We start from the raw sequence: 13,552 nt of genomic DNA, 5'->3' as shown, positions 1-13,552 counted from the left end.
AAATGGGATTGAGCAGTAGACAAAACGATAAAACTAGTTTTTTGTCTCTATAAAAATGAAATCTTTACATGGGAAACAAAAAAAAACTTGTATACTAGTAATCAAATTAATATATATGGTTAAATACAACTTGCTCTGAAGAATAAAATATATATTGCAACCGAAGCAGAAAAAAATAAAAGTGAAAAAGAAAAGAGCACTTATGCTTCTGCTTTTGCTTATTTTCCCATTGTACACAACAAAATGCTTCTACAAACACATAAAACAAGGTTGCATCTTTCATCCGAGGTGGTGTGACCGCAGACAAACTCTAACCTCGTGTTCTTCCTCCACTCCGCTCAGTTTTGGAACCACAATCTCTAAAACTGGTCCAGTCCCATCAAAATATGCTTCGATGTTTGCTTCTTCTGGAATCCGATTTGGCAATTGTATCTCCCTCATGAATTCACCCGGTGGACAATGCTCAGCCGTCTGATCAACCAGCTTGAAAGTCCGGTTCCGTCTCTTCACATATGAAGCCCTCGAAGTGCTCATTCCTGTGACCTTCACGATACCATTTGTGATACTGTTCCTCCATGAAACCTTGACGGTGTTCAAATCCACAAACGGTAGAGTTATTACAACCAGATAAGCTTCTTCGTCCTCGTACACCGTTTTTGCTGCTGTCACGGGTCCGCAGCTGTTCTTCATCACTCCAGTGAAGTCGTTCACCCAACTGGGCGGGTCCTTGGCATGGTGAGTCTCAATGTTGTTAACAGTCAAACAACATTCTTCTTCACTGCTTCCCGGAGATAAAAACTCTTTTCTCTTCTTGTTGTTGACTCCTCCTGGAGATTGATCAGAAGAGTCCCCGTTGCTACTGAAAGACGCGTTACTTGTCAAATGTAACCCCGAGCCATTGAGAATCTTCTTGGCGTTGTTTGTTGCCTGTTTTGTAACATGAGGCGGTCTCTCAAGCTCGATATCCGTGTTGGGAAGATTTCTCCATGAACCAAAATCACTAGCATCAGGAGGAATAGTGAACTTCAAATCTCGACCCGTCAGCTCCATCCATCTCTTCTTATCTTCTTCACTGACACACAACAAACTCGGCGAAGGCACAAACTCTATACCGTGAAGACACTGAGGATTAGAGAGTCCCCTGTAATGCTTCCTCTGCATTCGGTGAGACCGAGCAAACCCTTTCTCAGCGCTAAAGGGAAACGGACGCTCGCCCTGACGAGAATGCCCATTCATATAGCTTCTCAACTGCATTTTCCCGAGAGCATTCTCGGGTTTATCCTTAAAAGCCCACATATACATGTTCTCCATATCATGCTGAACAAGAAACACATCAAGCTTGAGATCAGATTTATCAAACCCAGTAAAACATCCTCCTCCTCCATTACTAGCTTCCCTAATGACCTTAGACTTTGATTTCTCATTCAACGCAGGTCTGAAGTAGAAGCTAAAGAAAAACCAAGCTCCCCACATACTATCACCCCGTTTCAAGCATTTCTTGGCGACTTTGCTGGGAACCACATTGAGAAAAGTCTCGGTCTCGTAGACATGGGAGCTAAGACCAACATCCAAAATGTTATCACAAGAATCCAAGTTCCAAGAAGGAGAGCTACGTCCTACAGACAAAGGCAGATTGATGTCTGGTGGATTGTAAAGAGTGATTTGCCTATTACCATTGTTCATCTCCAGATCAAGTTCCTCATGAGACGAACCACTAGAATCCATAGATAAGAGCGTTGAAGGATGATGGTTCTCCATTGACAAAACAGTAAGAATAGAAGAACCTTTCATTTCACACAAAAACAAAACTTCCACCTTCTTCACTTCTTGTCCATTCTTAAATCTATAATAAAGCTTTTTCTTTTTTTTCAATCCTTCACAAGATCTCCCAAATCCCAGATCTCCCAATTAACCCACATGTTGATTAAGATCCCAAATCTCAATTCCCAGGAACCCAAAAAAAACAATTAAAAAGACTTCTTTTAGTCTCAAGAAAGGAGAGAAGACTGCTAGAGAAACACAATATCCAACCCTAACCCTAGAAGTTCCCGAAATCCCCCAAAAAGCGGCGGGAAACTCCGACTCAAACCCATCCGAGAAGTATACATATCGAAATTATAATCAGAAAAGTCTTTCCTTTTTTGCTACAAATTACATTCAAAGTACCAGAGCACCCCCAAACTTAACTTTTTTAAGAAGAAGAAGAACCTCTAAGAAAATACCTTTTGAGATAAGCAACAATGGATGAGGTTGACTGATTCAATAGTAGACGAGACAACAAAAGCTCCCCCATTTCATTCACGACAAATATTTTCAAAAAATCCAATCTTTACCTCAAAGATTGAACAAAACTTGTGTGTGTGTTCTGTTTCTGTTTCTGTTTTTTCTTTTTCTTTTGGTGTGGAAAGTTTTCTCTTTTGGAAACGGTGGGAATGAGAGGTGTTTATGTAAGAAGAAGATTGGTTAAGAGGGAAGGTTCGTGGGTGAGTGAATGAGATAGCCAAAGCCAAAGAAAGAGAGAGAGAGAACGAGCCTGAACTAGATACCACCTGATCCCCCACTCTCTCTCCATCTACTTATTTTATTTGTAGGTTCATCTATATATAAATTAAACAAATGTTTCTTTTTTTCTTTATTTTCTCCTCTTCTCTCTTTCAATTTTTATGCGTGCTTATCGTGGTGTTACATGTGCTTATCAACATAAACAATTTGTAATAATCAAAACCGGTTAGCAAATTTTATAATTTAAAATAAATAATTTGAAAAGCTTGCAATAATTAAATAAATATTGCATAGTTTGATATCTTAGGTACCAATTATAATTATGATGATGTGACTTGTTTAATGTGGGTCACTGAATTTTATATGTATAGTACTCCTCTGTTTATTTTTACTTGTCATTTTAGAAATAATTTTTTGTTTTTTATTACTTGTCGTTTTGTATTTACGATGCAATTTTATGTATTAATTTTCAATTTTACCCCTAATTTTTAGATTATTAATTACTTATATCAAATGAAATAGTGTATTAATGAGAAATAAAATAGAAAATTTAATTGTTTTCTTAATATGTGTGAAATTGACTAAAATGACAAGTAATATAAAACTGAGGGAATAGTGTATATGAGTTTTTTAGTTAGCGATGCATTTTGGTAGAAAAGGTTTTATCACATCATAATCATGAAGAAGTGTATGCTTTGTAATGTATATCGTCGGGTAGCTTTGTTTGTGCTAGGGATTGTCGAAAACCAAATGCTGTAGTCTAAGTGGAGACATTGTTTGGTGATTAGTTGAGTGATATGATTACGAGTTATAAAAATGTTATTTAAATCAATTTTAGTGACAAATTGCATTATTGTGCCCCCCAGTGAGTGTAACAAATTATTATTATTATTTATATATAATTATTTATCCACTAGAATAGGACTATGCGTCATCATCAGTGTTAGTATCCAACGGCCTACGAGTTTAATTAATTAATCCAGCTTTGTTGACTACCTAAGTGCATTATAAATTCTAAAACAACCGAATCAAAGAAAGGGTTTGAGGATAACTACGAGGATAACATATCTTTAATCATTTTTTCTTTAATGCATTTTGAGTCAATTTATGAGTATCATGTAGCGTATTGATGTATTTATACCCATGTCAGGTTATATCTCAAAATACGAAACTATATAAGTAAATGCTACAAATTGACTATGATATGTAGGTTTTTGTAGTGTATAATCGATGTGTTGCTATCCAGATGTAAACTTATGCAATACATGTTATTGATACATACTAGGTGTATATATTTGTTCAAATCGCTCATCTTGAATGTAGACGAACAATTTCTTTTGACTATGTCAACATTTCAATTTTTTTGCATTTTGTTTCATTTAAAATGGTGAAATGTTAGAAGAATACAAAATTTGACTATATTTATATGGTTGCACCCATTAAATTTATAAAAATTGAGATAATGTTCCTAATTTTCCATAAAATAGGCTACATTCGTAACTCGATTTGTTTTCGTAGTTGACACATTGAACTACTGGAATACAGATGTTAAAGAAAAAAAGACGACTGGACTGATTAAAAATGCAAACCATATTAGACGGTAATATAATTTTGTTTATCGCATGTTCGGGTTCTCAAGGGACACCTTGAACATTAGAGAATAATACTATATTAGATATGAACGGAAGTTGACAACAACAACAAATAAAATGGACCCAAAAAGAGTAGAAAGAATCAAACATGACTTTTAAAAACTCAATAATTGAGATCTGAGAGGACATCGAAGATGACCCCCAAAAGATATTGGGAGTTGCCACCTCTCATCTCCAAAAACAACGACAGATAAACAAACAGCAAACAAACATTTAAATAAATTACACTACTTATTAGTCTATAAGACTATAATGACTTTTAAAAAAAAATGATCTTTGTGTGTGCCTGACAACACACAGTAACATCAAAGTAAACAAATCAAATTTGAAGATATATATATATATGGGATCTCTATATATATTGTTATGATTGATAGATATCATTATGTTATGAAAATTTGAAGATATATATTGTTATAATTTTTATAACATCTTGTGATAGTACATATGGGTTATGATTGATAGATATCATTATGATGGACTGAGATTAGTCCAAACTCCAGACCGGTATGATAGGTTTTGTGGTGTTGACTCCTGGTTTTGTGGAGTTTAGATTCAGATTGGTTCAGAGTTAATGCAAATCAATTTTACGGTTAGACATTTGACGTTCTCTAATATAAAAATAATGTTTTGGTGAAAAGATCTGTGGCTTTGGCTCCTTGTTGATGATTGTTTTGGATCCTTTTTGTAAAGTTTGAAATTTTCAGTATTAATATTTGGAAATCATTTAGACGAAAAAAAAAAAGATTCATAATCTGTGGAATTGAAACCAGTACCTAGTGTAAAAGGACTTGAACTTGGTCAATCACTGAATCAAAAGGTTTGTACATACTCTTAACTATATTAAAAATGCAAAATAGTTTTAATCAATATTCGTAGAGAACAAAATGCAAACTCATCCACCAATGATAGAGAACAGGTGGCAAGTGCCTAGTGGTATGGTAACATATCCTTTTTAGAAAAATTGTCGAACGTTTTAGTTGATTAACAATTCGAATAACACAATTTAACCCAAAGTACTACAATTATTGTGTTAACATGCAGATTTAACCGACGATTTCATATAAATGCACGAAAATGACATAGATAAATCCAAAAATATTCCAAAATTCTTCATAACTATTTATTTCAATATTTCTTTATCTAATATAAATAAAAAAAAAGGACTGACTATTTTCTTTGATTACAGTGCAACGCAACTATCTCACACGTTAGTTTCAACAAAAAAAAAAAAAAAAAAAAAAAAACTATCTCACACGTTGAAGCACTAACGTGTGTGAACTATATATGCATCTTTGGGGAAAAGAAATATAAAAAAAGTATGAAGATTACTTTTTTATAGTTACAAGTTGATGATACGGACCATGTCTTATAAGACGAAAAAATCAAAGAAAAAAAAAACTTTATAAGCGATAATGTTAGTCAATAATAACCTAAATGCAAACGTACCAAACATTTTTTCAAGATTCAGTGAACTTAATATTATTATTTTGTTTTTTTTTTGTTAATAACAATTGGATCGAATACACGGACACAATTAATTATCAACGTCAGAGACAGACAGATAGAATTTTATTATTTATACGTGTCTTGGTTTTAAAGCATATAAGCCCAATGGGTAACAAAGGCCCATTTAAATCCCCGCGAAAGAGCAAAAAAACGACGCCGTTGCGGTTGGGTTCGAACACAGGGAGTGCGTGCGTGTTTTTTGTTGAGCCTTATGGCTTTTGAGGAGATGGGCTGCTATGGAGAACAGTGTGTGTGTTGTTGTTTATAGCGGGAACTCTTGCTCAGTAATTTCATCTCCTATTTGTTTCTTCTTGTTCGCATAAGAGTAATAAACTAAATAAAAAAACCCTAGCAAATCTCATCTTCTCTTTTTTTTTTTTTTTTTTTTTAATTCTCCGCCATTGGAGGATCACTGTGTGGGTTCGTCTTTGAAACTGATTTCGTCTTTTGAACAGATTTCGAGCTTTGGGTTTATATATCTGTGTATCACTAGGGTTATACGCTAGATCTCATCGAACTGGTTGATACCCATTTCATAATTTTTTGTTTAGCTTTTTGATTGTTGGGTTTGAAATTGGAGCTTCACAGATAATAATCAAATTTTAGGGTTTTTTTTCTTCTAGATTGTGTGCTCGTTTTTTAGTCAACAATTGATTTGAGTCAAGAAGAGCTAATATGAAATTAATTGTTTAAAAAAAATAATGTGTGCAGAAGGAGGAGAAGGTGGATTTGTGTAGTAGATTATGAGTATGGAGATGGAATTGTTTGTGACACCAGAGAAGCAGAGACAACATCCTTCAGTGAGCTTGGAGAAAACTCCTGTTAGAAGGAAGTTGATTGTTGATGATGATTCTGAAATTGGGTCAGTCTCTGTTATTATTTGTACTACTCAACACACAAGTTTCTTCTTCTTTTTTTGAGTTTGAGCTTATAATGTCTTTCATTGGATCTGTCTTGTGGTGTAAAAAGATCAGAGAAGAAAGGGCAATCAAGAACTGCTGGAGGTGGGCTTCGTCAATTCAGTGTTATGGGTCAGTTGATTTCTCTCTTTCCTTTACTGCAAAAAAAAAAAGCACCTTTAAGTATTGTATTGGTGAGTTGAATGTGGTTTTGATCGACTTCACTTTCATGTGGATTTTACTCAGTTTGTCAGAAGTTGGAAGCCAAGAAGATAACTACATACAAAGAGGTAAAACTCTCTTTCTCCATTGAATTAGCTAAAGATTTGTTTTGGTCTTGAAAGTTTTCATTTTAGTATGCATTACAATTGATCTTTTAAGTATTCACTTCAAGAAGCTTTGCTCTTCTATAGCGACATTGTGTTAGAAAATGTAGATAACTATGTTTGAGACTGTGGCTCTTGTGATTTCAGGTTGCGGACGAGATCATTTCAGATTTTGCCACAATCAAGCAAAACGCTGAGAAGCCTTTGAATGAAAATGAGGTATTGCGAGATGGCAAGCTGATATTTATCTGTCTTGAGTTATTGAAATTACAAAAGTTAGTTATAACAGCATTCTCTTATTGTTCAATTAGTATAATGAGAAGAACATAAGGCGGAGAGTCTATGATGCACTCAATGTGTTCATGGCCTTGGATATTATCGCCAGGGATAAAAAGGAAATCCGGTGGAAAGGACTTCCTATTACCTGCAAAAAGGATGTGGAAGAAGTCAAGGTTCAGCTTCCAAGCTTGCCCTTTTGGATTTTCTTCTGTTTTATTGCTCTCTTGATCGTCTTATTTACTATTCGTTTTGGATATCGAATGCTCGTATTGCAGATGGATCGGAATAAAGTAATGAATAGTGTGCAAAAGAAGGCTGCTTTTCTTAAAGAGTTGAGAGAAAAGGTGATTCTCTTTCGTTCTTTTTTAAATGTTGATGGAAATCTTTATGCAAGGCTTACAATTCAAAATCTTGTTACGCATTGCTAGATATGAGAAAAATTGTTGATTTGGCAGGTATTCTAGAATTTGTAAGCATCTATTTACTTTGAATTTAGCATTTTGTAGTAACCACATATCTACTTCGTGTTTGAATCATTTGATGTTGTCTTAATGAAATGATAATGGTCTTTCTACGTTTTGTTTATATGCTGTCCCAAATCCTGTCGTCTTCAGGTCTCAAGTCTTGAAAGTCTTATGTCGAGAAATCAGGAGATGGTTGTGAAGACTCAAGGCCCAGCAGAAGGATTTACTTTACCATTCATTCTACTTGAGGTACTTTGAATCCCTTGTCTTCCTTAGTTTCATGTTTAGTCTCTTGTCTTCCTTAGTTTCTTTTTCATGTTTTCCATATCTTTATCTGTCTCCATCTCAAAATCTCTCTATAGACAAATCCTCACGCAGTAGTGGAAATCGAGATTTCTGAAGATATGCAACTTGTACACCTCGACTTCAATAGGTAGTAAACAACATTTCTATTCAATCAAAATCAAAATCAGTTTTGTCATGTCTTAAATCCGGAATTGAAATCTTCTCTTTGTTTCTTTCCCCTTGACTTTGTTGTGAGCAGCACACCTTTCTCGGTGCATGACGATGCTTACATTTTAAAACTGATGCAAGAACAAAAGCAACAACAAAACAGAGTTTCTTCTTCATCATCTACACAGCAGCAATCTCAACACAGCTCTGCTCATTCTTCCTCCAGTTCTTGCATTGCTTCTGGAACCTCAGGCCCGGTTTGCTGGAACTCGGGATCCATTGATACTCGCTGACCAAGAAAACTGAGATTCTATTCCCAAAGTCTCCAAGAAGAAGAAGAAGAGCAAGTGATGATCTAATTGGTATACTATAAAATTATACATCTGGTTTAATGTTCAACTGGGAGAGACTGTAAAATGACAAATTCATAGGCCAACAAATGTTTGTTTATCCAATTTTCCTTTTTATTGGAACTTTCGTGTAATATCTCACCAGAAACCGAGTCGGTTTACTTTTATCTGGGATTATTGAATTAAACCAAACGTAGCCGAATTAAACCTTGGCTATCTGGTTTACTGTACTGTATGTAACTAAAACACTAAACAATTTAAGTTTCCGGTTAGGTCCGGTTCCCGAAATAGCGTTAGGCGATTTATATAGTTAAGTTAGGTGTTCAAATTACGCGCGTGTACTACGAAAAATCTAAAATTCCAATTCCCATGCAAAAGAAAAAAGACATCGCGGCGGTTCGAGGGAAAGAAAAGCAAAACAAGTTGGGGACACTTCGGAAGAATGTTGGACTGTTTTAATTAATTTACTTTATATACATTTTTAAATTTTCCTGTATTTCAACTTAATCAACTCATCTCTAACAATTTTTAATCATTTTTTTAAATATATTACGAGTAATTAGTGTTGTTCCATTTAGTCCAACCTCTCCTTTATGTTTAATTCGTATTTTGAAAGAAGTGGAACCTCATCTTGTTAAGATTCATCGTTAAGTATGTGAAATTGTGATCAATCATTTTCGTTGATATTTCTTTTCTAGCTTGGTCTCATATGTTTTCAAGTTTGTTGGCTGACGGTTAATTTCTTGATATGATTTACGTTTTTCTCTTTTTATTTTTCATTATGCGTCAATATGTTTGACTTTATATTTCACATTTTGTTTATCCTTTGTTCAGTAAATCTACACATTTCGAAATCTACAAAATCGTCCCCGACATCATCACATCACTAAAGAGAGCTCTTTCTTTACTGATATTACTGCCGATTAATGTATTCAAGATAAGTGTTTAATTACTTAATTAATTAAAGCTGAGGTATATATACACGTAATATAACACAATTAAATGCATATATAACTTAGCTGCAGTGGCGGATCCAAAACATAAAATAACATCATTTCTTTTACTTAAATGAAAATAATGAAAAATTTAGCTGATATAATCCATATATAAAAGCACTAGCTAGTGTCAGCTCTAATTTTCTTATACAAGAACTAAGATATAACAACTGCAGTTTTTTTCTTGAATACTAACTTCACCTATACCCAACTCTTACGTACGTTTATCATCTTTTATTTTGTATTTGATATTTTGCATGGTAATAAAATGTTTCTAAAGTTCATGACAAACATCAATATTTATCATTCTTAGTGTGGTATCTTTTTATGTATTTAAATTGTTATGAATTTTACCGACTTTGATTTTTGAAAAACACAACCAGTCAAGCTTAGTACTTTTTTAATATATATATATATATATATATATACATATATATATATATATATATATTTATAATTAGCACACACAGTACAGATAGCAGTATTGACAGAAAGAGAGAATCAGAAAGAAACTTATGAGTTAAGCAATTGAACATACTCACTCTCTCCTCCACCTTCCCAAAACCCTAAGCAAATTTGTATATAATATATAAAACAAAAAGAGCCTTGCAATAACACTGTGGACACACTCAAATCTTATATTTTTTATTCATCTATAAAATAATCAATATAATACTCAAACATATTCCTATATATATATACATATGTGGGTATGTATATATATGAATAAAGGTTCTTCCTTTACCTTTGCCTTCTCTCTCTATCCTTCTCTAGCTCTCCTCTCCTCTTCTTTTCTCTCATATAAGCCTTCACCAAAACAAAAAAGCTTTAATTCCTTTATTTGCTCAAAAACAAAACCATAAAAAAAAAACTAAAGAGAGAAATATCATCCAAGAAGAAAGATCAAATATGGTTTTTTCTTCATTTCCTACTTATCCTGATTCGTCAAACTGGCAACAACAAGTAAGTTCTTGAATCCGGTCTCTTCTTTTTTTTATTTCTTAATGGGTTTTGTTGGGTTTGGTGGTTTTATAATTTATGAGGGGACTCAAGAATCATTCTTTTTAATGACATAAAGAGAAGATTAAACAAACAAGAAAAGAGGATAATAATATTCTTGTTCCTTTTGTCACTTTTAATCTTTGTATATTTTGTGGTTGAATTTGAATATACTCATAAAATTAATTCTTTCTTCCCCTTCTTTATTAATTTTTTTCACAAATTCTACAACTTTTTGCGTTGTTTTTGAATCATTTTTTGCTCTCTTTAGCATCAACCAATCACAACCACCGTTGGATTCACGGGAAACAACATCAACCAGCAGTTTCTCCCTCACCACCCCCTCCCACCGCAACAGCAACAAACGCCTCCACAGCTTCACCACAACAACGGTAACGGTGGAGCCGGTGGTCCCGGTGGACCTAGTGGGTTAATCCGGCCAGGTTCGATGGCGGAAAGGGCAAGGCTAGCCAACATACCACTGCCTGAAACTGCCTTGAAGTGTCCAAGATGTGACTCAACCAACACCAAATTCTGTTACTTCAACAACTACAGTCTCACTCAACCTCGCCACTTTTGTAAGTCATGCCGTCGTTACTGGACACGTGGCGGTGCTCTAAGGAGCGTTCCCGTCGGTGGCGGTTGTCGTAGAAACAAAAGAACCAAAAACAGCAGCGGTGGAGGTGGCGGTAGCAGCAGTAGCGGTAATAGCAAGTCACAAGACAGCACCACAAGCAACGAACAATACCACCACCGAGCCATGGCTAACAATCAGATGGGACCACCGTCTTCTTCATCATCTCTGAGCTCGTTGCTGTCTTCTTACAACGCAGGACTAATCCCCGGACATGATCATAACAACAACAACATACTTGGACTTGGATCTTCTTTGCCTCCTCTCAAGCTCATGCCTCCTCTAGACTTCACTGACAACTTCACCTTACAATACGGTGCCGTGTCAGCTCCTTCTTACCATATAGGCGGTGGAAGCAGCGGCGGAAGCGGAGGAGCGGCGGCTCTTTTGACCGGTTTTGACCAGTGGAGATTCCCAGCAACAAACCAACTTCCTTTAGGTGGCTTAGACCCGTTTGATCATCAACAGCAAATGGAGCAGCAAAATCCGGGTTATGGTTTAGTTACCGGGTCGGGTCAGTACCGACCTAAGAACATTTTCCATAACCTTATCTCCTCTTCGTCTTCTGCTTCATCAGCTATGGTTACAGCCACCGCCTCGCAATTAGCTTCAGTGAAAATGGAAGATAGTAACAATCAACTCAACTTGTCTAGACAGCTTTTTGGAAACGAACAACAGCTTTGGAATATTCATGGCGCTGCTGCAGCACCCACGGCAGCTGCGGCAACTAGTTCGTGGAGTGACGTCTCTAATAATTTCAGTTCTTCTTCTACTAGTAATATATAATCAGTTACTCATCTCTCTGAGGAATCTATTGTGATGATGATGATGCTCTTATTAATTTCTTGTTGGGTGTAGTATGATCTTATGTACTTGGTTTGAAGTTAGTACATCAATCGATCTACTAGGTTTTTGTTTTCTGTCGTCCCTTTTTTTTTTGGATTATCCTGGTTGGTGTTTTTAGGTTTAAATTAGGGTTTTTATATTGCAATTTTTATTTTTCATGTTTTAGTATGAAGATATAATCATACATGCGTGTAGTATGTTCTAGTAATATATTTTACTTATTTATAATACTGAATGGGGTTTTATACATGATCAACTCCAATGCAGTACATAAAACAAAGTATTTCTGTAGCAGCAGCTACGTATAACCATGACAAAGTATGACACATTTATTTAGTTAATTAAAATGTCTCGAAACTAAAATGGAATTTAAAGTTGGTGTACGTAAATTTCTGGTCGCAAATGTAATTCACGATAATACAAATATATATATATATATATATATATATATATATATATATATATACACACACATTACGATAAACTTAGTTACAAGGATACTGATAGGGTTGAGCGCATTAATAAGAATTCTAGTACAGGTGACTTGTAAGAATTTTATGTTTCCTTTAAGCCGTATATGAAGTTATGAACTTGTCATTACTAAGTACTATATTGTGGAGACCTTTTGAGTCTAATTTCTTATAAACAAATGAAAAGACTCTAAATTATAACTTTACGAGTTTATGAAATCGGTCCAAATTCCGCATAGTTTTCTGATTATTCCGTTTTTAAAATTATAGAGTCTTTTACGGAATACTTTAATTAGACTTTTTGATGATTTTGATGTAAAGCAAAGAAGAATCTATTTGAGACTTTATCTACAAGCTAGCTATTTGAACATCTAACTAAACTACGTATACTCGAATGCGTAGGTTTTTTGAACTAAATTTTCAATTTAACACGCATTACTACAACAATGATTTTCAACTGTTGAGTGTTTTTCTATTTTTGTTCGACATCGCATATGATTTTGTAACAATTAGTACATGCAAATATATATAATGACATATATAACAGAGTGTTTTAAAAACGTGTGATGATTTACATATCTTGAATATTTTTTTTGTGCTAAATAAAAATTTAAATGGGAAAAAATTATATGACATATGTGATAGTGATTAATTGTATAGTAATAGTATTACCTTATAGTACTTGCATCAAGCATAGTGATTATAGAATGATATATAAGTGCAAAAGACTGGAAGTAATTAAGGGACAATGATTTCGTTATGCTCTGCAAAGGAACGTTCTTTGTGACCCCCGAGAAGTATTGTCTAGTTCCCCAGTCTTTGCTTATTCAAATTATCAAAAAAAAACTATAAAATATTTCATAGTAAAGATAATATTTCTCGTGTGTTTATGTATAAAAATACGTACATATATAGTGGAGATCAACCCGCCCTACTAAATATATCAATAGATTAATTTTGCGCAATGCATGCATGATCGTCGGTAATGCATATGATCGGTTTCGAAAACGACGAAAGAAGATAAGTCGACAAAAAAAAACCAACTTGTATATAGCGAGGATAACAAATGATAAATTATTTGGTTTTTCACTTTTTAATAAAGAAGATGGTTATTAGTTGAGTACCACATGAGTGAAAGTGTTAACTAATACGGAAAATAAATATTGATAAACAC

At 34.4% G+C, this 13,552-nt stretch overlaps 3 protein-coding genes across 6 annotated transcripts; 2 read left to right on the top strand and 1 right to left on the bottom strand.

Annotated features, from left to right (window-relative positions):
• Window positions 1-69: 69 nt before the first annotated feature.
• Window positions 70-2,595, bottom strand: LOC104734257 (uncharacterized). The gene has a single exon (XM_010453788.2). The coding sequence runs from the start codon at window positions 1,789-1,791 to the stop codon at window positions 280-282; it is 1,512 nt and encodes a 503-aa protein (XP_010452090.1). The 5' UTR covers window positions 1,792-2,595; the 3' UTR covers window positions 70-279.
• Window positions 2,596-5,828: 3,233 nt separating this feature from the next.
• On the top strand, window positions 5,829-8,722 carry LOC104734256 (transcription factor-like protein DPA). 4 transcript variants are annotated; one of them, XM_010453786.3, is made up of 10 exons: window positions 5,829-5,947; window positions 6,375-6,525; window positions 6,633-6,694; window positions 6,809-6,852; window positions 7,036-7,107; window positions 7,200-7,340; window positions 7,443-7,511; window positions 7,782-7,880; window positions 7,994-8,064; window positions 8,176-8,722. In XM_010453786.3, exons 2-10 carry the CDS (start codon window positions 6,407-6,409, stop codon window positions 8,375-8,377), a joined length of 879 nt encoding a protein of 292 aa, XP_010452088.1. In that variant the 5' UTR covers window positions 5,829-5,947; window positions 6,375-6,406; the 3' UTR covers window positions 8,378-8,722. The 4 variants fall into 4 exon arrangements, with proteins under 4 accessions (XP_010452088.1, XP_010452089.1, XP_010452087.1 ...); XM_010453787.3 differs by having other exon boundaries at window positions 5,841-5,988; XM_010453785.2 differs by having other exon boundaries at window positions 5,892-6,083.
• Window positions 8,723-10,098: 1,376 nt separating this feature from the next.
• On the top strand, window positions 10,099-12,155 carry LOC104734255 (dof zinc finger protein DOF5.1-like). The gene is made up of 2 exons (XM_010453783.2): window positions 10,099-10,392; window positions 10,700-12,155. Exons 1-2 carry the CDS (start codon window positions 10,339-10,341, stop codon window positions 11,846-11,848), a joined length of 1,203 nt encoding a protein of 400 aa, XP_010452085.2. The 5' UTR covers window positions 10,099-10,338; the 3' UTR covers window positions 11,849-12,155.
• Window positions 12,156-13,552: the final 1,397 nt, after the last annotated feature.

This window comes from Camelina sativa, chromosome 13, assembly GCF_030686135.1.
Source record: "Camelina sativa cultivar CO46 ecotype springtype chromosome 13, ASM3068613v1".
Classification (NCBI taxonomy): Eukaryota; Viridiplantae; Streptophyta; class Magnoliopsida; order Brassicales; family Brassicaceae; genus Camelina; species Camelina sativa.
Note: the sequence above shows the minus strand (reverse complement) of the source record. Positions and strands in the feature narration are given on the sequence as shown.